Here is a 26124-nt window from a genome sequence, read left to right as displayed (position 1 = left end):
TCTGTCAGATACTCTAATTAAAAAGCCCCCTCTTCAACTTATTTATCCAAAACTACACATACAAGTATGTAGCAAACTGTGTTGATTCTTCCTAAATTCAATAGACTGAAGAAGCACTGAAAAGCCAAGAGGAGTTATTCACCATTTCACTATTACTGGAGCACCTACAGCATTTTGAGTAAATTAGTCATATGTGGTTTAGAATAAAATCCATGAACACCAACCTCACCATCAGGCAGGAGAATACATCAATCTAAAATGCAGATTACAATAAAACAGTGTCAGGTTCACTGAAGCATGTATTATTGACCTGAGTAATCTGTCCATCCTGCTTCAATTCTAAAAAAAGGCTGTAGAGTTCAGTGAAACAGGACTGGCCTCATACCTACGTAGTCTTTTCATATTCCGTATTTTGCCTTTTGTGCTAAATGCTGCTAGCCATGGCCTAAAGAACTTTGAAGTCAATCTTACTGTTACAACTGAATTCAGGGGCACTAACCAAATTTTTCTGTGCTATCATCTTACAAAATGAAACTGCATGCATACATCTACAGACCACAGGCCAAGACACTTTTGGAACAGTTTGTTCAAATGGCATTTGACTCCACAAAAGAATTTATATAAAATTTTTGAAAAGATTATATATGAAAATACAAAAACTTTGTGAAAGTAAAAGAAATGGAAATGAGTTCCCAATTCTTCTCAGAATAAGCCTGTAACACATTTATCAGTGTGCAGAAGAACAGCCTTACCTACTTTATTTTAGCAATATCCACTGTTCTTCAGAAAAACCTCCCCCAAAGTCAAACACATTGATAGATACTTCAGTAAAACAGAACAGACAGGTCATCCAAGGATCCTTCAGCAAGCAATCCAAAAGGAGTGCTTGGGAAAGAAACTGTGCAAACCTGAGTTTGTAAACAAAGCCTGATGTCATTTTTTGTCTGTCACAGAAATTCAACTGACTGAAAGAGTATGAAAAATGGAACCATCTCAGGAGTTAGCCAAAAATACCATCCCCAAGAATACCTGAAATCACAGCAAGCTTTACTGTCCCAAAGCATGCCACCAGCAGTCTCTTGCAATGGGGCTTTCTGCAAGTGGCCAGTGACACCTTGGAACTGTCACTGCCACTTGGTTGTCCTTGGGATAGATAGCTCTGGCTGGCCCATACTGGAGGCTTTTAAAGCAATCTCCAACCCAATGAAGGATGACTGAAGACAGTAAATGGGTAACAGATATGCCCCAGCATTCTGTTCATTGCCGCCTTGGAAAGGAAAGCTCCCCCTTTAAGAGCTGTTTTGTGAAGAATGGTTCTTTTTGGACTTTTAATTACCTCATCTTTTAGAGGTAAGGACAGAATAGCTTAGAAAATCCTAGAAGATTTTAATTACAGTAATTTCACGAATACAAGCCGCACCAATTTGACTAAGATTTTGCTCCTAAACCGGAAATGCGGCTAATAATCAGGAGCGGCTAATACAACCTCAGAAGTGCCTGCCAGAGTGCTGAGCCGAGCAGCTGCAAAGTCGGCATTTTGCGATTGTTACAAATCGCTACTTTGTTGCACCGCGGGTGGAGCCTGGCTCCGTGTAGGCAGAACGGGGGGCGGGGAGAGAGGCGGGAGAGCTCTCTTTCCTCCTCTGCCACAGCCCAGGGGAGAGACGGGGGGGGGGGCCCGGCGCCGCCATTGCTGCAGCTCGGGGAGGAGAGGGGGGACCCGGGCCGGCCCTACCGCGGCCGGGGGAGGGGGGGGGGGACCCGGGCCGCCCCTACCGCGGCCCGGGGAGGAGAGGGGGGACCCGGGCCGCCCCTACCGCGGCCCGGGGAGGAGAGGGGGGACCCAGGCCGCCCCTACCGCGGCCCGGGGAGGGGGGGGAAGCCGGCGCCGCCATTGCTGTGGCCCGGGGAGGGGGGGAGGAAGCCGGCGCCGCCATTGCTGCGGCCCAGGGAGGGGGGGGGAAGCGCGCGCCGCCATTGCTGTGGCCCGGGGAGCCGACGGGAGCCCCGCGCAGCCATTGCCGCGGCTCGGGGAGCCGACGGGGTGCTTTGTCCCCGCCCGCCGCCGCCGCGGCAGGAGCGGGGAAACTCCGTCCCCGCCCGCCGCCGCTGCCGTAGGAGCAGGGGAAGCTCCGTCCCTGCCTGCCACCGCAGGGCAGCGCCGACCCGGGGTGACCGAGCCCAGGGGCAGCGGCGGCCGGCCCCGAGCTGCAGCACCGTGCTGGACCACCTGGCCCCGTCAGCGGCCCCTAGCGGGCCGAGCCTGCACAGCCTTAACTCAGCCAGTAAACCCCGCCCTCCCGCGGTTCTGTTAGTAATTGCACGCGGGTCCTCGCTGCGAACGACAGAGCGGCTTATATTCGTGTGCGGCTTATCTATGGACAAAAACCAAAATATTTGCCAACACCCAGAGATGCGGCTTATAGTCAGTGCGGCTTGTATTCGTGAATTTACTGTAGTTCAGTGAAGCACCAGTTTTTAGGCAGGAGCTTAGGGGAACACAGCATCATTTCCACAAGTAACAGACATAAAAAAATCTCAGTGAGGAATGAACTTGAACCTCAGAGGTAAGACCAAACGCAGGAGTTCACCTTATCATTCAGATAAAATCTTCCTGAGACTTCAGGCTTACATCCCATGGCTCCTGTCTTTCCCTGCATTTTAGAAGAAATCCTCTATGAATATTTATTACAAGTAGCTACACAACAATTTGAAAATTCAGCAAATATGATTCAGGGAGTTTGTAGGCACTTAAATACTGAAAGATAACCACTGCTCTGATAGCTTCAGCCACCTCACACATCTTCTTGATGTGCAATATTGTGAGAATTTTTTTTAAATGGTTCGGCTGTCAGTATTGTATATACTTACACATAGTATATGTACCAGATAAACTCCAACAAATCCAAACACTTAGTTTGTAAATAAAGGCTAGTTGGTAATATTTAGAATTAATGCTTACAGTGCCAAAGTAAGCAAGCTTTTCGAAGAGAACATTCCCCCTCCCACAGCTGCTCAAAAACACTGGAAGAACTGTCTCAGGTATGGTATGTGGAGTACAGGTATTGACTCACCTATAATGCCATAACACTCATGTGGAAAGGATACTGCACCTTATGAAACAACTTAAAATGTAGAACTGTCTTCTGAGTCCCACCTAGCGTAAATCAAGTCCACTTAGTTCACCTGAAACCCTGGCCTTACTCATGCTTCCCTGAAAAGAGAACAACCAAGGCGTGTTAAGAGCAGATTGTGGCAGCTTCATATAAGGACTGTACTGGGATCCTGTTTTAATCTCAAAGTCACTTTGAAACAGCTGTGCCAGTGTCACTTGCTTGTTTTCAATGCTCTCCCAAAGGACCTGGTTTTCAGTGCTATGTGTCAAATATTCACATATCTTCATCGAACTGAAAACTCATGAGTCCACCATATGTCATGATAAATACCTTGGGTTTTTTTCTGAAATAAATAAAATAACATGCAACAGTCTGTTTGGCTTCCCAGTCACTTGGGAGAAATTTTTTTCTTCTTCTACATCTTGCAACAAAATCAGAGAGCCAAATGAAGTCCAGCTTGCAGGGGATCATATAGATTTGTTTTGCCTCTCAGCTCTACAAAAGCCAGACAGAGCCTGTTTATCCAGACAATGAGATGTAGCCCTTTGTATCCCATAGATTTCATCCGGATAATGTTTCATCATTTAATTTATTAGTGTATCTCTCTGACATCTGATTCCTCCCAAATATCTTACAGGAGAGAAGACAATACACTGGCAGCTGCTTATAAAAACATGGAACGGAAATGCAACATTTTTAGGACATATGATCTGCCCCTGGGTGAAGGGAAAGGCACAACAGCCTGGTCTGTCCACTCAGGCATTACACAGCTTGAGTGACATGTCACAGCTGAAAATCCAGCCCTGTGAGATGCCTCTGATTTTGCAGGGGTCATGCTGTAATTCCCAAAACATCACCCTCCTAACCAGAAATACTGCAGAACATATTTAAAAAGACATATGCCATTGATGCTACTCTATACTCAATAGATGGTAGGAGCTTAAAAAAAAAAAAAGTTATGATCAGTGGTAAAAGAAGCTGTTGGTACAGTTAAATTGCTCTCCTAATTTCAGGAAGCAATTTAAGGTGCTGGGGTAAATTGGAATAAACGCTTTCTATCCATTATGGCAAAGGATAGCTGTTCTCATGCAAATGGTACCCACTGGTAAATCACTGTAATATCATATATTCCAAATCCTAGTAGGTTTCTCTGTGCAAGAGCTACTGCAGGATTCTGTGAATGGTGTCACAAGTGCAGGCACATTCTATTCATTACTTTAAAACTTTGTTTTGCAAAACATTACCAATTACATATTATTACCAAATACAAAAAAATATATTTCCCCAATTTTAAAAATAATTATTCTTGCCTTTTTTTCCCCTTTAACAAGACTCATCATGAATCCCCTTAGATTTTCCTTAGTGTAAAAATAAAAGCAGAGTCAGTGAAGCCCCTTAGTGCAGCTACAGAAGTAAAGTTCTCACCCCTCTGTTCATAGAGGGAATGGGGATATTCCCTGGTGCCAGTGCTTGATGCCAGGGATGGACTGGCTGAGTATGAGTCACGGCATCTTTGCCCTTGGCGCTGCTTCCACAATTTCAGCATCTGTTTTACTGAGAATCAAGTGCCAATAATAAACTGGTCGGTTCAAAGGACATTTTACTCATCTTATTCCAATAGTAGTTTTTAATAAGTTTTTCAGTAAGTTTGCACACCACTGAAAAAATCTCAGGGCTGAAGGGAACCCATACGTAACTGAGGTACTGAACACCTCTGAAGCAAGACAGATCAGATGGTAGCTGTATTCCCATGACACTTTAAAAGGATCAAAAATGCTGAATCATGGGTTACATGACACTTCATGTAAGAAGTATAAAGAAGGTAAATAATCTATTAATGACCAGCTCAGCAGTGAGCATATGTAAGTTCTTCAAACAAAATCAATTAACTACTGCCAGTCTTCTTTGTTCCTTGATATAATATCTATTGAAAAAGCAATAAATTCATTTATCTTTCAAGACATTAAAACACTTGAGTTATTAAATATGAATGACTAGGATCCAATATAATCTCCTTGTCTTACAGTCACATTGACTGACTTTATCATTTGGAACAAGAAATAACTTCACCTTAAAAGCAAAGAGTGGTAATGAGGCTCCTTGGAAGAAACAACTGCGACCATTCTCTGTCCTTTACCCTAACATCTTCAACAAATTTCTGTAAGTATTGGGAGTGACAATGCAAATGATATTATTCCTGGTAGTACATTTGGATAAAGGTTTCTGACAGTATTGCCCCCAAAAATAAACTGAAACCAGAGGTCAAATAGAAGTTCAAGCCATATACCAGTTAGAAAAGAGCACTTCTCTCCAATGGATATCATTCCCTGAGGTATATCATATCTAATACAAAAACTTGTGAGAATTAAACTAAGGCAAAGGCCATTCCTCACACTTTAAAAAAGAGACAGTCTTAATTTATTCACTCTTGGTCTACAATTAGATGATAAAGCACACAAAGTATAAGTTTTTATGGAGAAACATTCACAAAATCAGGATGACACATAATATGTAAACCTAAACTAAGAAGAGGACATTGGCAAGTGTTTTTTTAGTATAACATAAAGGATGCAAACATAGCCAAATGTATTTCTTTCATTTGAACACTTTAACATCTTCATACAAACAGAATATTTTCTGTGACAGACAGTTTGCTGATGTATGATAGCTCTTCTTCACAACATACCAATCAGCTAAGTTTTCCTAAAGTCCTTTGATTGTATATGGTTACCTTCAACCCAAAAAGCAACCAGTAGCATACCATTAATTAGGGTTTACCCCAGAATTAACACTGTGGCAATCCAGCAGATAATTTACAAGCACTTGGAAAGGAAAAATGAAGTGTCCTATATGACACTCTGCTCTGTTCCAGTCATGCACAGTGACTCTGCTAATTTCCACTCACTCTAAGACCACTTTTAAGCTGCTCTACAAGGAATAGGCATGAGAGTCAGTGTGAATTATACATTAGACAGACTTATATATACGAATTACAGTAATTTCATGATTGTAAAACGCACCTGATTATAAGCCGCACCTCCGAGTTTTGGCAACTTTTTGTTCTTTGTCCATTTATAAGCTGCACGTGATTATAAACTGCACCTCCGGGTGTCGGCAACTGTCTAGGGTTACAATACAGAGTGTGGTAAAAGGTATCTATTCTATCACCATCTGTTGAGGGTGGGGGCAGTGATCCTTATCTCCACGGCAGATATTCTGCTAATGGGCCATCCATTGAAACCAGGCAGGGCATTGTTCTTTATCTTTTCACAACCCATCCTTCCTCCAGCGAGTCATTTTCTGCTAATGGCCATTGAGTCCCACTCTGTGACTGATAAAATTACTGCATCCTATTGGAAGTTGCTCCAGCCAGGGGGAAGAGCCCAACATTTCTTACCAAGATAAAAACAGAGGTTTTGGGACACTAAGGTAGCCCCTTTCTCCACTGGACTCCAGAGGAAAACCGGATTTCTCCACATCACCACTGGACCTCTGGAGGGAAACTGCACCTTCTACAGGAGCACTGCTCCAACTGAATCACATCTGTCACTGCAGGAGGATGCAGCCACCATTTAATGGGACTGCTACCGACACCCTGCCTGACAGGGGGTCAGGTTGTACTCTGACTCTGTCAGGGTTTGGAGTTTGTTTCTTTGTAGTACTGTATTTCTATTTTACTTTCCCTAGAAAAGAACTGTTATTCCTAATTCCCATATCTTTGCCTGAAAGCCCCTTGATTTCCAAATTATAATAATTTGGAGAGAGGGGGTTTACATTCTCCATTTCAAAGAGAAGCTCCTGCCTTTCTCAGCAGACACCTGTCCTCCTAAAACAGCAACTTTTTGTTCTTTGTCCATATATAAGCCGCACCTGATTATAAGCCGCACTTCCAGGTTTGGACCAAAATTTTAGTCAAAATGGTGCAGCTTATAATTGTGAAATTACTGTATATATAAAACAGTGGAAAATAAGAATCAGGCCCCTAACATAAAATAGGTGTGGCCCTCTCTTGGCAAGTTATTGTGGCAAACCTAGCCAAAATGCACCTGTAGCTAAATAATTATCAGTGGCCTAAATCTCCTCTTGTGTGCTCCTGCTTTTTTTCCCCTTCTCAAAGGAATTTTGTTCACAAAAGGGATTAGTTACTCAATACAGCACAAAAAGTCCTCACAATTTCCAGTCAGGCTTGGGATAATTATACCTTCTGTAATCCACAATCCACAGTTAGCTGATAAATTAGTGTGCCTTTTACGAAGAAGTAATACTCATGTTACAGTTTGTAATGCAAACCAAAATAAAACCCCTGAAAACTAACCCCAAGAGAAACAGAAATCAACAAAATAAAATAAGGATAAATCAGCCATGCAGTGAAACAAACAGAATTAACAGAGAACACTTTCAACCCTATCAAGTTTCACTTTAAATAAAGCAAACCCCATGCTGCAGAAACACAAAGACCAATATTTTACCCTTCTGTATGTGTACATCAACAGGGGTTATGCAAAAATTTGAGGACAGAATGTGACTGACTAATAATTTTTTAAATTACTTTGTGCTACCTTTTATACTTGATCAGTTAGTAGTCACACTGAGCTTGATGCAAATATTCATACGAGAAAAAATTACTTGCACAAGAAAAAATCCATCACAATCAATTACATTCTGGTTGTATTCAAAGGCACAACATAGAATATAACATACCAATTGGAAAATACCAAGTGATATTTGTTGATATTGTTACTGTAATGTAACTAAAATATTCCTGTAGATGAAAGGTGATTAAGTCACTATCAGATATCTTTACGTAGATATAGGCTCTTTGTTGCTCCTGGACATTCCACTTATTTCTTATTTCATTCACGCTATATTTACAGTAAAACATCTCCACTATAAACATTCCATATTTATTTAGGATGTAGCCTCAAATGAGTTTCATCAGTATTAAAAAACTGAGAGAAAATAACCAGGCTATTGGACCCAATAAACAAGAATGAAAGGATGAGCTTGTGCATTAACGCTTTGAAAGAAATATTAAATGCATGGGCTCATTTGATTCACACTCATTCCAAAGTAAGGCCCCTTTGATTTTGAGTGCACTGCACAGAACAATATACCTCAGACACAGCTGACAAGGAATTGGCTCAGGTAGGTGCTCTCTTAACATGCCAGTTCAACAAGGTGCAGAACCATAAACACTGACGCAATCCAGCTCCACGAAGTTCACATCTACTGACTTCAATGCTCATTCTGGTATCTGTTGAGGACTTTTATACTACTGACAGGTTGGGCAGAGCTGCTGCTGCTGCACTAAGGAGGCTGTTATAGGTCCAGCAGCTATAAATAAAAGACTAAATGATTGCTGATAGCATAAGTAAAATAACTTTTTTTTTTAAAGACAATTTTCACAAACTACTGGTTACACAATAAGTATAAATGAATGCCTGGTCTAAAAACTCAGATGTTACTCCGGACCAAAGAATGCCAGACTCATGCAAAACTGTGGTTTGGGGACCAGGCTTTGGGACTTTTCTGGGATGTAAAATATGCAAAATTCCTGTCTTTCGTAAATCCCAGCACTGCTTCTCATTCCATAGCACTGTACATGTCTGAAATGGCTGGACTACTGGACATCTTTATCTTAATCCTACTTAAAAAGCTTATGAATGAGAACACTGGAAAATGGAGGTAAATCCTGTTTTCCTCAGCTGAAATGTCTACTGAACTCACAGAGAGCTTTCCTGGGGTGAGGACTAAGCAAGAACTGCTGTGCCTCTAATATGGTAATTAGGGACTGAGATGAGGTGCACATCTGCATTTACTAAATTTAAAAAAACTGAAAAAGTAAAGTGTGAATGTACTGTGCAATAGTACTTGCACAGTACTAATATTCCTTTTTTTACTAGCTAAACATAGTTTTAACTTCTTGCCACACATTCTTCTTGCTTTCTCCTATTTATTGTTGCATATCCTGTAAAATACATGCCGCTCATTCACTGTCACCTTGTTCTGTCTCACCTTGCTGTAAGTGAAGTCAGTGGCAAACCTTCACTGACCTCGAAAGGCGCAGGATTTGTCCTGAGATGCCTAATCCAAAGCAGGACTCCCTCTTAATTCAGTAAGCTTTGGATCAGACCTAGAAGGGTTCTTAGCAGAATCAAGAAGTGGCAAGACACAGTCACATATCAAAACCACATCCGAGTGTTTATCTCACATTTCTAATCTTTGATGTGAAAGGGATTAAAAAGCAAGCTGTTCCTGTCAACTGCTTGGATGCCACACAGGATCTAAAGACTGAACAAGCACCTATAGGACAGCTATGCACATTCATATGGTTTCATATCTTCAAAAGGGACCTAATACATGAATTTGAGGCTTATGGTAGTGTTTCCTCACTTGGTTCCCATCTTGCCACTGTCAAAATCTCACCATCCTTTCTACTACAGAGGAAAGAAGATGGCTGTGCCTCATCTCAGAACAAACTAGACGCTTATTTGACCAAACACAAAATGAAAAATCTGAAAGAGATGTTATCTAAACACTTCAGATAAAACCTTGCCACAGATCCTAACACAGTCTGTTTCAAAGAGCATCCAACTGATCCACTGTATCTAGTTTTATGTTACCTGAGTTCAAATGTGTTGTGATGGTCTTTGCTCTCCTTTATGTTGTTCAGTCGAGTTTCTACAGCTGTCTGAGTTGCCACAGGTGTATCTGACTATAATTTTGGGTCACATATGCATTTAAAGACTGAAGGTGACTACATAGAGAAACTGAGTGCATGTTTATGGTGACTTCTAGCTACCAGAACCACAGAAACCACATCAAATGGCATTAACTTAGACAAAAGGCAATTGAAATAATGAAAATCATTACAACATGTATACAAATGCACTGTGAAACTCCCTGTAGCAAGAAAGAGCTGTAACACTGAATCAAATTAGGGAATGAGGGGAAAAGAAAATAAAAAGGTAAAAAATATAATTATTTGGACATCTTGGGAAATTAAAGAAACAGCCACATTCATCTACAAAATCCGAGGAGACATCTGCTCAGTGACCAAAGAGGGATTTTCTTAAAAGCTCAGGGTCAGCCTAACTTCTTGTAAGCAAATCCAGATGGGGCACTGTTAAGTAACAAGAACAGTTTGGTGAATGGCAAGCACCCATGCAAGTTTAACCATCCTATATTTCTGCATTTATTTAACATGCAAATGAATGAAAGCAAGTCATAGGCAAAGAATGCAAAAAATCAGTATACTACTTTTGTTTTATTCGTCTCCTTCATCTTACTGTGTTGACTCCTACCTAGTCTTAGGAAAACACTAATTAAGCTTATGTCTCAAGCCTTAGAGGCAACTGCCTTCATTTCTGCATATAAAAGAAAAAATATTTCACAAACAAATCTGCCTGCTGGAGGTCTCTGAGGCAGTGTCCACAGCCAGGTGATCTCCCAGGTCACATGCAGTGTGTTTCAGCAGTGTGGCTCAGACAGGAAATCCTCCTGCCCATATCCAGGAGGAGAGGTCTGGTAGGGAACACCCAGGTGACGTTTCAAGGCATGCAGGACTGAGAAGCTGGTCCCTGAGTCCTGCAGGCAGTGCAGCAGCTGTGTCACACAAGTGCTGGAGAGGGCTGATGGATGTTAGCTTGCACCAGGGGATCACGGTGTGTAACACAGCCTCCCTGAACACTTTTTGGCAAAACTTATGCCCATCTGCTTCCCCTCTGCTCTTTCTCCTGGAGAGGAACATATGGCACAGAATATGTATCTTGGAAGCAGAAAATTTATTCATGTAGTTTTCTAAAATATTCTGAATACTTTCATTTTTCTCCTATAAGCTTTTCTTCCAGTTATGAACCTTATATCCTGCCACAACATTTTTTTAATAAAGTAAGTTTCTTGCTTAAAAAGTTAGGTAGCTCACAATGAAAAATGAAAATTTAAAAAAAATGTGCACTGTACCTCACTAGTAAGAGTTATTATTGCAAGAAAAATCTTTTCCAGGATCCTCATTTTTATGTCCATTGCACCATCATATTTTAATACTTACCTTGGTCCAAGAGCATTGCATCCAATAACAAACAACAATAGAAGAAAATAAAGCCACAGTTAAGCTTAATATGAACATCTAAACAACGATCATTTTTGTTTTGAGTCATTCAAACTGGAAATGAGCATCCAAAATTTACCTCACATTAATTAGTGCTTCACACCACAAACAGAACAAGTTCCTCAAAATGCAAGAAAAGTCTTTCTTTTAAATACCAGTACCAAAATCTGTGTGTGCAGTCCCATTTCCACAACCAGGGTAAACTTTTCCATTGTATCAGTGAGACTTCAGCCAGCTTGCCTGTTTGAAGACAGCAGAACTGGAACCAGGATTCATCTGAATTTGTTCTCACTTCTGACTAAATATATATCAACATTACACATATATATTTGGGTGTGTGTATAAATGTATAGAATATATACTTGTTTATATACATGTACCGATATTCAAATAAATACACACACATATAAATATATACATATACAAATATATACATATAAATATATACATGTATATATGCATTAGTATTTTTATACAAAACACTCTAATTCTTGATTGCTAAAATGCAGTATAAGAGAAAACATGCCATAGCAAAAACATGCCAGACCAGCTGTTAACTCTTTGATAGCCCATCCAGCACAACCTACCAAACACTGACACACCACATATGCAGTGCCTCTAACAGGACAAGCAATACTGAAATGGATGTTTGTCATAACCAAATCCTGTTCTAACAAGCAGATAATGCACTCTGTCTGTATTTTCATTTAAGTGTTTCATATGGAATCCATTAGGAAACACACAGATGTTTCTTATCACATACAGCAAATGCAAAGTACAGTAGTTGCCTAAAAACAACTGAACTCAACAGGGCTCCTTCTGCTGATTTCAGTGGGGTTTAGGACAGATTTGGGTGTTTTCACTTAATGATATGCAGATTTTTAAATTCTTCTTTTCTCTAAATATTTTAGTGGATGATGTTGATTCCTGTAAGCAGGATGCATGCCTCATGAAACCATTTTCTACTATCTTTGTATTAAGCCTACTGTTTATCCTACCTTTGCTGCAACAGATGAGTTGGGTTTCTCCAGCAAGTCCCAAAGCTTCTTCCTTTTCTCTGGGCAGCAGGTATTATCAAACTCTTCCCCTTCTCTCTCTCGCAATGTCTCTGCCTCTCTCCTCAGTTCCTCATTCATTTGCTCTTTCTTTTGATGGTATCTTGCCTGGCAGCAAGACTCTAAATATATTTCATCAATCCCCCAATAATCAAGCTCCTGGCCAAAAGAGAGAGCACACATTTCTTCCATCATATGTAGTTTCCCTGTCCTGTAGAAATTCAAAATGGAAGTGAAAGCCCCTGGGTGTCGATCAAAAAAATACTCATTTTCATTCAGGTTATAGTCATCACATACTTCTAGCAGAGATTCATGGGTATTGCAGTCTCTGAGCTTTCCTAATCGTGTCCTTGGAAGTCTGTCCAAAGTCCTCCACAGCACTTCATGGTTGAGTCCACCAACATTTATTTTAACTCTCCGCGAGCAGGCTTTGCTCCTAATGATCTCCACTGGTTCTGGAGGGAGAGAAAGGGTGGACCTTGAAGACTTTTTGGTGATCCCTGGTGGAGCTTTCTCAGCCATTCTGAAAAAGATGAAGTTGTAACACCAGAGTCTGTAGAAAAAGGAGCTTGGAGACTACGAATATTTGGGCAGAATCCTCTTCAGACAGACAGATCCATTCCTGAAGCTAAAAAAGACAAAAATTTAGAATATTGCCATGTACAATGCATCTCCCAATCTCTCTCTCTCTCCTTCCATACTTTCATACGCAGATGAAAATTTAATGATTGCAATTTGCCCTCGTTACAGTGATACTTTTTGTGGTAATATCCAGAAGCACTGAAACAACTGGAACAGCTAAGAGCACTATCTTTAAGCAAAGGAAAAACTCACTGGAATTTCTGTATTTGTGGAAATAAACTGTCACAATGTGTACAAAGGACTTGGGTGTTTTTTTGTTTTTTTCCCTTAAGAATCAGTTTCTGAAGCAGTTGTGTTAGCTTAATCTGATTACTTACCTTTTAATGTGTGAGGTGTGCAAATGGAAAGATTGTAGGGATATCTGTAAGTAAAGACAGAGGCTAGTCTGCCTTTTATTGAAAAATTCAAATTTGGGAGATACTGAAACTGAATAAAACAATCACAACATATCAAAATTTCCAAATCAAACTGCTTTCTGCCTTGTCCAAGTTCAAACCTTAGTTTGCTGTATTATTTCATGGGTAAAATTTTATTCACCAAAAAAATCCACTGCTATCCTGAGGAGCTGTATTTTTTTGGTGCCACACAGCATTTATTTCTTTACAAATGGGTCAAAAGAATCCTAAGTCTTTCGTGACCTGTCACATGCCTGTATAACGTGTTACTGGTCACTTACCTGTCAACTGACTAGTAACACATGTTATACAGGCGAGGGCTCTGCATACTGTTCTCTGGATCCTCTGCAAGGCTCTTCTCTGCACCACTGTTCACCTGGTAAATTGCTGCAGACATGACTGCATGACAGCAATCAGCAACCTCAGTTTCAACAATCCACAAGTGCACCCTCACTCGCTGTGCCCAGTGCTTCAGTGAACTCTGAAGGGCAGCTGTTTGTCACCAAATTTGGAACACCAGCATCAATCAGGAAGGAAACCCACCCACCATCTCTACTGCTGCCAGCTGTCAGACACAGCGCTTAAATATTAACCTAGCAATAGTATCATAGCCTAAAGAATGCTTAGACAAGGCTTCTGTTCCAAACTTGGAAACATCTCCCAGAGCTGACACCTTCTACTCCTGTTCTCAGCAAATCAACAATTCAACAATCTGGGTTTGTTTTATTTGTTTGCTTGGTTTGTTTGGCTTGAAGTGAAATAAGTCCAGCAAGTAAAAGAATTCCATGTGTACAAGAATTTGATCCTCTTTGTAAAGTAAGCATGAAAGTTGTGCTGGAGGGATTGTTACCTATAAATACATCAGGAGTAAACACCTGGAAGAGGCTGAACTATTTGTACTGAAGTACCAGTTGGCACAAGAACAAATGGGTACACATTCATCACGAGAAAACGCAGAAATTTGAAAGAGAATTAGAAGGTCACATAGAGCAGATCCTCACTAGAGCAGTAAGGATCTAGAATAATCCTCTACTAGAAATTTCAGGAAAAACAAAGAATAATTCCAGTGTGTCATCTGACGTGCCCATGACAGTACTGACTATATTGCTGGTACAAAATCAAAATTGCTAAGCTTCATTATATCTAAACTTTAAAAGTTCCTCTGCAAATAGATAAAATAAGATTCGGTCAACTACAATCCAGGTATAACAGATTATCATGTCCAAAACCATCAAAAATGAGGAAAACTACTTACGAAAATAATACTTATGTCTATAAATATTTTCTTTTATTTTTTGTTTTGTTTTGTGCAGAAGCTAAGTGATGGCAACAACCCAGAGCACTGCCATTTTAGTTACCAATTTCACTATCAAGCTGAACTTACTTCAAAACTGTAAGGGTCAAAATATTCTGCATGTTCCCATCCTGTCTCCAGCACTGCATTGTGAAGATCCCTCCTCATCTCCCAGTGTAAACCAGAGCACTTCTGTGCCTAATTACATAAGGGTTTAAGCCTGTAACATTTACCTTCATTCATGAAAAAGATAATCTGATAACTTCACTTGCAAAGATAAATGTTCTATCTAAATCAAAGCTCTTGCATCAGTAGATTTACCTAATATATATCATTTTCTTTTGTGTTTTGTTTTTTTTCTCTTGACCTTAGGCTGTTTTTTTCCTCTGGTTTTTCCCTCCTCCTCATAGCCTTATATGCAAGGGGATGATGGGGAGACTTCTGAGAAGCAGGGGACTCCAATCTTTGCAAGATCTCCTCACTTAAGCATTTCCTAGTGATCTGTGATGCATTTATCAGTTTTCTGACATACAGACAGCTACACAAAGAATAAACAGCTATGAGAGAATATTTCTCTCCAAAAGAAAGATTTGCAAACTTTATTTTTAAAAAAATCCTTTTAGACTTCAATGCACAATGATATTTCTCCTTTAAAGGTTGTCTTACATAAGAAAACACAAAAAATTTAAGAAACTCATAAAGAGGTTCTGTCATCCTTCATAAAATCAGTGAAGTCTTCAGGCATTTTCTAGAGAGGTTCACTAGTTTACGCACTGTTGTATATCAGGGATTTATTTTTCTGTTTTTAAAATGAAAGTGTGTACCCTAATACAAGTAATATCGAGAAAAACACAATAGAAATCAAAGATCTCATCTGATTAATGATAAGTTAACCTTATCCTGATTTATTTTTCTGATTGCAGAAACAAAAGATCCACAAGACTACTACATTGTTTTAACTTTTCAGCAGTGTAGTTACCACACATATTGTTTAAACAATGCAAAAGCTCTAGCGTCCCCATGACTGGGGTAAAGCTGATAAAACATTTTCTGATTTTTCAGTATAATTATGGGCTGCATCTTCCAACTTGAGGAAATGTGGCTTTTCTAAAAAACTTCCAAAATCCTGGTGGCAACACTGAAGTCAACAGTGAAACACTACCAAGTTTAGTGTTGAGAACGTGCTGTGTGTATATGTATGTACCAAGGGATGAACCACCATTCTCAACATGCAGCATTCTGAAAAGATTTAAAAAGCGCATTTCCCCAAGTGAAGAATCTTGAACCATGAGGGTGATTTTTTGCCTTTTTTACAGAGCCCTTGTTATTGAAATATACATTGAAGAAGGAGAATGTGTAACCTAAAAATAAATAAATGAATTATTTTAGTTTCCTTCCTAAGCGCTCTTCTTCCCACCTTAAAAAAATCTGGGCACTAGTCCTTATTACACTTCATATGGTTGGTGACTGCTCATCTCTCTAATTCATCAGGGTCTCTCTGTAGGGCCTCCCTGACTTCAAGGGAGTCAACAGCTCCTCCCAGTTTCATATCACCTGCCAACTTGCTTAATATCCCCTCCAGTCCTGCATCCAGGTCATTTATGAAGATGCTGAAGAGCACAGGGCTGAGGATGGAGCACTGTGGAACTCCACTAGTGACAGGTCCCCAGTCTGATGTCACCCCATCCACTGTAATCCTTTGTGCCTGATTCATGAGCCAGCTGCTCACTCATCCCACGATGTGTTTATCCAGCTGTGGGCTGGTCATCTTGTCCAGAAGGATCCTGTGAGAGATGGTATCCAAAGCCTTACTGAAATCCAAAAAGATTACATCCACTGCTTTCCCCCGTCAAATAGGTGGGTTAATTGCTGAAAAAGGAAATCAACTTTATATCACTATATAATATTTCTAACTTGAAAAATCCACATTATCTATTTAATGTAAAATAACCATATCTTTCATTATAACAAAATGATACAAGTGAGATTACCTTTATAATTCATTAAATTACATTTCTGGATTTTAACTACTGTAACTAACTCAGGGGTTTTTTTTCTTAAAAAGGCTTAAAATACTTTTCACCTTGGCTTATTGCCTTAACCTTTAGGCTATGTGCAACTCCATCATGCACCTTGTCCACCATGGGCTAGTAATAAATGTAACTATCCCTTGGGAGGCAGGCAAAGCCAGCATGGTGCCCACCAGCACTCTTAGCAACTGGCAGAGAAAAACACAAATTCTACCCCATATATAAAACCAAATTTAGATAAACCCTACATTCTCCCTGTGCAATAATAAAATCACTTTGTAGCAAAATACCTGTAATATTACATAAAACTCTTCAAATCAAAGCCAATTCTTTGCATTAAATAAAAATGAAAACTTCAAAGACTACAACTCAAAAAGCTAGGGAAAGCCAGAAGGAAGGTTAAGTGCCCTCCCCCGCACCACAGACATGCAGCTTTTAATGGTGTGACTCTCCCATCAGTCCCTTCTTCTCTACATGAATGGCTAATTATTTACTATTTCTTTTCATCTTTCTCATTCACTATCTGGCCTCTGATGTTATGCAGCATTTCCTGCTGCAAGGCCTACATTACACACAAAGTGCTGAATTTCCCCCAGGGAGCTCTCCCTGTCCTGCCCAAGTGCTTCCAGGGTATCCCAGCCTCCCCTTCAGTAGGAGGCCATTATTACCGCTGTTTTATAATGTAGAAATTAAGGTCACAGATGCCTGAGGTATCCAGCAATTTTGGCTGCTCAGATTGAGAGAGCTGTTTTTCACAGAGTCCTCAGTATTTCCAGCAGTTTTGATGGGCATGCCTACGTGATCAGATCTACCCTCAGGCAGAGGAACTCAATTTTCTGTCCTGTCACGTTGCCGGACCATCGCCCGCCAGAACACAGTGAGGACTCCCCCAAGTCTTTGCAAGGATGGCTCGAAAGTCCACACACATCAAGGGCTGCTCCTAAAAAGTGGTTTGTTCACAGCCATCTGCTTTGGAGTCCGGGTGAGTGCAACTGCACACAGGCAAGTTGCTGTGCCAGTTGGCCCAAGCAGTGCCAGCCTCTTCCATGGGCTCCATGGGCAAGACCTCTCAACCAAAAGGATTTTCACCCAAGCCACCCCTGCATGCCTTAGTCATAAACACTCTCCCAATCTCTGCCATACAAATTTTGCCAAAGAAGATGGAGAAGTTACAGTACATAAGCACACCTCAGTGTTGGATCATGTCCTGCATTTAAAGCAGAGGGGAAAAAAGTATGTGGTAACTAAGAAGAGGTCATATCATAAGGACCCCAGAAGAAGGGAAAAATTTACTTTCTTCTAAGAGACAAACTTCTACCATTTTTGTCAGAAGATGTCTTTTGATCAAAATTTGCCAAATTGTTTTTAAGAAAAGATTATATTAATTAATTTCCTTACTTTGAAAACAAATGGAAGAGTTTTTCACAATTTGCTCTAAGCGTCTGCAACAATTTTAAATAAAATCTGGTTCAAAATGTACTGATATTTGATTACAGTAATTTCACGACTATAAGGTGCACCCTTTTGACTAAAATTTTGACCCGAACCCAGAAGTGCGCCTTATAGTCCAGTGCGCCTTATATATGGACAAAGTTTGGAAATTTGCCAACCCGGAAGTGTGAGCTGCAAGCCATGGGAGGAGCCGGCAGGGCTGCGGCTGCCGGGTGGAGGCGAGCCTGGGGGCCTGCAGTGCCGCGGCTGCCGGGTGGAGGCGGGGCCTCAGCCAGCAACTGCGCAGGGGGAGCCAGCAGCGGATCCTCGCTACAAAAAAAAAAGTGCGCATTATAGTCCGGTGCGCCTTATATATCGGCAAGAGTTCGGAAATTTGCCGACACCTGGAAGTGCGCCTTATAATCCGGTGCGCCTTATAGTCGTGAAATTACTGTATTTTTTTAAAAGTTCAAGAAAGCTCTGGATTAAAAAGGATTGTGAAATTATTAAACATTAAACAAATTATTAGATGGGTGATCCCATAAAAAGCATTTATTTTCAGATCTGGAGAGTCTAATATAAATGTGCTGGTTTTCTTCACGTGCAAAAACACTCACCAAAATCAAGAAAAATCTGGGGAGACAATTGTTGCATTGACTAGTTCAGCTGTTAAAAGTGACTTAAGAACTTCAGGCTGTAAATAATGCAGGTATGCAACACTTTCTGGAAAAACTAGCTTTAGGTTTTGTAGGTGTACTGTCAGGGGAAATTCAGAGCAGACATTAGGAAAAACTTCTTCACCCAGAGAACTGCTGGGCACTGGAACAGACTTTGCAGGAAAGGGGTCATGACACCAAGCCTTTCAGAGTTCAAGGAGCATCTTGTCTATGTTTTTAGTCATATGGTTTAGTTTTAGGTAATCCTGCGAGGAATAGGGAGTTGAACTCAAAAATCCTTATGATCCCTATTAGCTGGAGAAGTGGAGATACTCTGTGATTGTAAAAAAACCTTAGAAAGCCTGTGGCCACCTCAGCATCTGACTTCTAAAGCCTAAAACCTAGGATCCAGCAAGTTAGCCAAGAAAAGATGAAGCAAGCTGGTTGTGACTAAACAATACATTTTTAATGAGCACACACATTATTGCTAACTTATTTGGTTGTATGATTCTTCTTTCATTGTCTGCTTTGCTGTAATCTCTCTGCTGCCACATCTTAGCTCTCAAATGTCTGCTCTTTCTTTCAAAATACGAAGACCCGCAGTTTCTTAATGGTGTGCTGTGGGATCTTTTACTAGAATTTTCCCTTAATTTCAGTTTTTTAAAAGATGGCTGAGGTGATAGCTAAAACTCTGCATAAAAGCATGCCACTCAAATGAGTTGTTCGTTATTTCCATTTCCCACCTTCAGAGAAGTCACATCTCATATAGTTAAGGATTGGCAAGCTGAACGCGGGAAGTGTCAGGAAACATGTCAAAGTATTCCTAAGCATCCTTTGTATGTCTCAGATTCATATCTATATGCAGGAACACATGCATGCATGCACAGGAGAGAAGCAGCTGAGCTTTGATTATCCAAATTGCTGGTGACAGCTCTTTTTGCCAATCCTCAGAGGCTTCAGTGGGTGAAACCACTTGAGGCAATGTGGTCTGAGGGGGAAAAGATGGAGCCTTAGCCTGCCTGCCCTGTGACACAGTGTCTCTGTGAGCAATGGTTGGCTCTTGCCAGACTACAGCCATGGGCAGAGCTGTTACTGAAGTGCTGCATCTTTCCATGAACTAAGACCAAATCCCACCTGCTGCCTTGACTGCTCTGTTAACAGCTATGCATGGCTTGGTCTTTGAAAAGTAAGATCTTGCTTTGAGAGTAAATCCTGCAAAATCAGCTCTTGAGGCTATGGCTGGATGGTCTGAAATTATTATTTCTATTTCATAACAGACCTCACAGGTTATTTATTTCTGGTATGTGACAATTTAAACTTTGACTGTGCAAAGTCCTGGTGATCTGCAGGAAATACTCAAAAAAGATGAGGCCTTTTATAGACGAACTTTTCAGATTGACTAAATCAGTCTGTCTGCTAACTCGCTGTTCTCACCATCTTGAGCACAGAAGTGTCTTTTACATGGAGGAGCTGAACTTCACCAAGGAGCAGCAGACTCTGAGACTCTATATATTCCCTAGGAGCCTTGGATAAGAAAACCCAGACAGAAATAGGTAAGGTGACAGAAGACAGAAAAAGAGGGAAAGTATAACTGATAAAATGTTTTTAAAGTCTTGCAGCCACACAAGCTTGCAGTTTTGGTTTATCTGAGATTTCTAACTACCCCAATAGCATTTGTATTGATTTACTGAAGCTCTTATGCAAGGTAAAGCCATGTGGGTAGGCTCTAGACATGCTACAGGGGACACAGACTCCTTTACAAAAAGCTGAGTGCTCTTGAGAGCATTCAGAGTAATTTTACCTCAAATCCCATGAAACTCAGGACTCAAGTGGTCTTTTTGAGTAGTACTTCTTCACAAGTCTGGATCTGAGCACTGGGATTGTAGCACTCCCTCAGCCTGCACTGAGGTCTCAAGAGAGAACATGGCTTTGTAACCCATCCAGTGCTGAATCAAGATCCCCACCAAACTTTATTTCAGATGAGCTCAGATTCTCTCTTTCCTTACTAGCAGCTCTGCTGTTGGTGCTTGTGACAAGTGTGGCTATATGATCCTTACAAACAATGCTGATGCATTCCTGCTCAGTTTACAAAAACCTTTCCATTTCCATTGCAGGTTGAAACATCTCTCCTTTAGGATGTAGTTGTTGGTCATGTCTGCACTTTACTGTTTATGTTTACCATTGGTTGCTAAGGGCTGTTACTGCTTTTGCCAAAGATACTGTCTTTCACTGCTTATTTAGCCTTCCCTGGAAACTTCTGAGGAGATGAGCTGTCACAGAGAAGTACAAGGCCGAATGGCAGATCATTTTCTTTAATGTCAAACAACCAGATATTACAGAAATGTGATTATGTAAGGTCCTCATGTCAGGTCTAAATCAGAATGCATATTTATATCCCAACTAGCACTCTGGATCCACAGGTCTGATTGGTGCTTCCATACAATTCTTTGAGAGTCTACAGATGTCACATATACAGGATACACTAATAATAGCAAATACATTAATATTAATAAATTAGAGCTTTGAATTGCAATTTATTCGTCCACTACTGGATTTTCTCTTATAATTGCATTGCAGTGCATTAAGATGATGGAAGAGATTGTCAACACATCATTTGTTCTTTGAGGAGGCACTAATGCAGCCAGTCGCCCCAAAGCAATTTGTTTTAGGGTTACTCTAAATATGTTAGCTTCTCTAACCCTTCAATCTTCCACTGCTCCCTACCAATAACAGTGCTGCCAAGTAGCTGAAAGCAGTGAAGAACTTCACAGATGTCTTTTTGTTTTCCTGAAGAAAAGCTTGCACAGTGTAGTACTGAATGATGATTCTAGGTTTCTAGGCAGGGAAATATTACACAACATACAATATCATCATATATACATAGAGAATTATGTCTGAAGCAATGAGACACATCTTAAAAAAGAGTCAGATTTTATCCCTCTTTGACTGAAATTGCACCCAGAATTTTGGATGTTGCATTTTGGTCAGAATCCTGGTAAAATTTTGAGTTTTCTAATAAAGAAAAAACTTGCAATGCCACCATCCCAAATCTACAATTAAGGAAAACACAGTTGTATTCCTAAGTGACTTCTTTGGAAATGAAAACATTTATGTTCAATTGCTGCTTCTGTCAAAAATTTCATTTTCAACCATTTCTAACTGTTCCCTGATGCGATCAAGGTAAATGGTATTCCTAGGCCTCTCTGGACCACAGATAGGAAGAGACTTTGCCAAAGAACACAGTTTGAAAGGGGCAGATTTACTCAAGAGACATTTGTCTCAATCCATTAGGAGCCTAGCTCAAACTCCTAGTGCTCTGGTGCTTTACAGAAGCCCTGAAGGCAGAATGAAGGAATGAATCAAGGCCTTGGTTTTTGGGTGACTCAATTTTTGACAAGTGCCTTTGTACATAGCTGGAAGTGTCCCTGAGGTCACAGCATCAGCAAGTCTTTACAGAAGGCTTTTATCATTAAAAATTAAGACGAATTTCTGTCTAATCTTGATCCAAATAATCCAACCCTTCAACATTTTGATGTCTTCAGCTATAGGATGCCTTGGAAAAACATCTCAAAATACTACTACAAACTGCTGTGACAACCCTACATCTTATTTTGCCTATCTAAGAAAAGCAATCACCCAGAAAACTTTGGTTCTAGACCTTATCTAAGACCTTATCAGTTTTGATTCCACATACTGCACAAAGATACAGATGGTCTGGGGGTCAGCAAGAGGAAGCTCTTCTTAGGACCACCAGTTTGACAGTGTGGAGAAGAAGCTACAATGACTTTTAGTCCTACCTGATACCAAGAGTATTGATATTTTTTGACCCTCAAATTGACCTGACAATAGAAAAAAGTGAGGACTCACTCTCATGCACAAGCTTATGCTACTGTTATTATAATTCTGAAATCAAGACAGGCTAAAAGGAACACTTTTATAAAACTGCCACTATAAATGAATTTATTTACTTCTATCAAGCCAAAATGTATTTTTAAAAGCCAAAATGTATTTTTAAAAGCCACAGCATCCCTTAAAAATGTGCTTCATCAGAGCCATTAGTTCAGGGTTTCTAATATTAAACACACAAGTCCCAAGTTCAAAGAAGGGTGTGGGAACCTCTAAGGCAGGATCAACACAATACTTCACAGACAGGAAGAAGATGCTCTTAACTCCCATCCAGGCCCAATGCGTAAGCAGGATCAAAAGGGACACAACCCACCCACATGACATTCTAAGCCTGGAAACCTCCTCTTACAAGAGGTTTGTAAAATAGTCCTTCAAAAGAACTGAACAAGGTCTACTCTTTTCAAATACACCTTGAGGTGGTGGCTTTGGTTCCACCTTGATGTCATTGCTTGGCCATTATTCACTGAAGGACCACGTTCACCTCTGGTGATTCAAACCTGTGGTTTGTATCTTCCAGACTCCTGCTGCTATCAGCAACCCCCAGGACAGCTGCAGTGTGGAGCCCACCCCTATTCCTACTGAGCAAGAATGAGGCAGGCAGCCTGTGCCTGAAAGACAACAGACACAAATGAGTCTATAACTGAAGGATATGACCAGTTCCTTGGTTGGTAATCTTGGATTACAAGAAGTGAAATGTTTATTTGCGTCATGTTAATGTATGAAAGGCCTCAAAGATCAATTTTTCTCCATCAGTACCTAACCACAATGTTACTGGGCAATGTGAGATAATTTTGCTTCTACCTAGGTTATCTAGAAACATGTTGAAGCAGCTAAACATTCTCATCCCTTCCTCAGTTCAAAAGGAGCAAAAGATACACAGCACTGCTAATGCTGCTTTAGTGACATGCCTAAATGGGGACTAAAGTGGCTATCAGTATCCAGGCTAGTCCTGAGAATAAATTCAAGTATAAAGCTTACCCAGTTAAGAGGTTTGCTCTATGCCAGCAATAATAAGAATGAAGAAAGCATGAGATGGAAATATTCCAGAAGGCAAAACCTTCTAGATGGCACTCCTGTCAAGGTAGAGCAACTCTGTGTTGTTAATCTCACCAGCCACTGGAAAAGCACGTACAATACTGTCATTCACAGTTGTGTGATTTCAAGGCTAATTAAGCCTATTCACTGTTTTGAGTCTACTTAAATACATTAGTGGGATTCTTCTAGCTTCTGCAGCTTGCCAGCACTTTCTCAAACTGTCTCAGAATGTCTCTGGTATATGCAAATTTACACTGAATGAATGGCAATAAATTATAGCAGAATTATTCTGCTATAATTTTGAGAGTACATCCATTTGAGATGAGGTCAACAACCTTGTAGGTAAACCAAATTCTCATACCTTAAGAGAGCAAATGACACAACTAAAACTCTATAAAGAGAAGCATTATGGCTTCATTTTGAGTTCTTGCACTTGATTGTAATTTTTCTCTCTATATATATTGAAAATACAGCTAATTTTCTAAAAGTTAACTATTGATGAAGTACTGTGAAATATTATTTTATGAACTGCCTTATTAATGCTCTGAGGCAAATTTATTCTGTATTTGGACTGTACTGCCATAACTAATTTATATTTCTTAACTTGTTAGGCAATCAGGGGTAGAAGCTCATCTCCAGTGTCATCAAAGAAGATTACGTTTGGGAGCTTTGTTCAGTTAATTATCAGCACAGCTTTGCATTCATTTCCCCGTAAGGTGGTTTTACCTAAAGGGCTGACATTTATTTCCTAACAAGCTAGTACCTGAATATGATGGCATCATGAAGAACACCCTGCAACAGCAAGTCTGATTTCCTTGTAAGAAGCACTTACTCAGGGGTAACAAAAACCTAGGGGTTTATGCATCACGTGCCAGTGCTGTGGTAACAGAGCTGTTCAGTCCCTCTGCCTTGGCTCGGACTGTCCATGATACACAATTTTACAGTGCACTGTGCTCCCCTGTCATGGTACTTTGAGGGGTAAATTGGTCAATTGCCATTGTTCCTTGTAAAGAATTCAACTGCTGTTTATCACAGCCTACTCCTAAATGCTCAGAGTTGCATTATGCCAGCATTACATATATTATTTGTTAGCTAATAGATTGTTGTTCTGACTCTCTTGCTGGTGCCAGCAGTGATGCTACTGACTACTCTTTATAGTTATCCAGAGAAGGAACAGGGATATACAGAAGCCAGACACCTAAGTCACAGCTGATCTATCATTATGGCTAAATATAGATTTCCTGCATCAAAAACAAACACATTTAAAACCCCACTGATTTTAGTGGCCTGAGACTTTTTTTTATTGCTTCCCTATAGTTCATACCATCATCCATGAAGAAGTGTGTTCAAAATAATAGTCTTTGTTTTCTGATTATACAGTTAACATCATCATACTTTCACGCTGATGAAGAAAAGTAGTTTAAGACAATCATCATGCTGGTGAAGAAAAGTAGTTTAAGACAATCACTCTCCAAGAAATTCATCCATTAAGAAACTCCATCTCTCCAGACTCAGAAGAAGGAATGTATTGTACAGCAAACAAATGAAAACTTAGGAAGATGCCGATGTGTGACTTGTGCTGAAATTTCTGTACATGCTGTAGCAAGCACTGGGATGGACAAAAAGCAAAATAGTATTTGCTGTCCTTCCAGATTTTGTGAAGAATACAAGGAGGTTTAAGCATAATAGATTTTAAATATCTTGACTGATGCATAGTCTCTCTAAGGCTTTTATGGTATTTAGCGGTCTGGGAAGCTATACTGGGACTGACTTTGTACGAAGATAGGAAACCTCCAAGTCCTGTTCAATAAACACTTGAGTTGTTAAGCTTCTCTGTTCAAATTTTTCTTTTTTTTAGTCATATATATGCATTTTACTTAGATTTAATTTGAGCGTGACTGAGCAATGCATCTATTATCGCATGCAATATGATATCTCTAATTGCATAATAGTAAAGAAAAAAATTCAAAATATATATCTTTTCCATATAACCAGAGAATTATAGATTAAAAAACATAGAAAGCTATGGGATTGAACAAAAATCTACATTTACAAGAGGATTAAATCTACTCTGTAATGTCCTAAGCAATTTTTTTTCCACATTATCCCATAGAACACTGTTGCACATCTTAAAAAAAATCTCCACAATTTAATATTAGAAAATTTAGTTTGGTTTGAAATTAATATTCTTGTTACAAAGTAAACACACATTTCTCCCTACTAAAATGTGAGTTAAAAGAACATGTTCCAAAGATTTATTATAATATCCAAGAAATCAAATGTCCAGTTCCACTATTCCAGCAATAACCACAAGAAAATTATGCCCAGTACAGATGGGAAATCAAAAATATTTTCTCTTAGGGTGCTCATATCCTGAAAAGACTAGAAACAGCAAAACACAACAAAGTAAACTACAGCCTGTTTTTTATCATGCATCCATGTTTATAATGTTCA

The 26124-nt window shown here is 40.0% G+C and overlaps 1 protein-coding gene across 1 annotated transcript in view; it reads right to left on the bottom strand.

The window, feature by feature from the left end:
• The window catches only part of KCNB2 (potassium voltage-gated channel subfamily B member 2), a 188997-nt gene that overhangs the window by 160014 nt on the left and 2859 nt on the right, over window positions 1-26124 (bottom strand). The window contains exon 2 of the mRNA XM_033066600.2: window positions 12225-12909. Within this exon, the coding sequence (XP_032922491.1) occupies window positions 12225-12803 (579 nt within the window). The 5' untranslated portion in view covers window positions 12804-12909. The remainder of the gene's footprint in view (window positions 1-12224; window positions 12910-26124) is intronic.

This window comes from Catharus ustulatus, chromosome 1 (assembly GCF_009819885.2).
Source record: "Catharus ustulatus isolate bCatUst1 chromosome 1, bCatUst1.pri.v2, whole genome shotgun sequence".
Taxonomy (NCBI): domain Eukaryota; kingdom Metazoa; phylum Chordata; class Aves; order Passeriformes; family Turdidae; genus Catharus; species Catharus ustulatus.
The sequence above is the reverse complement of the archived record's forward strand: the minus strand, read 5'-3'. Positions and strand labels throughout refer to the sequence as shown.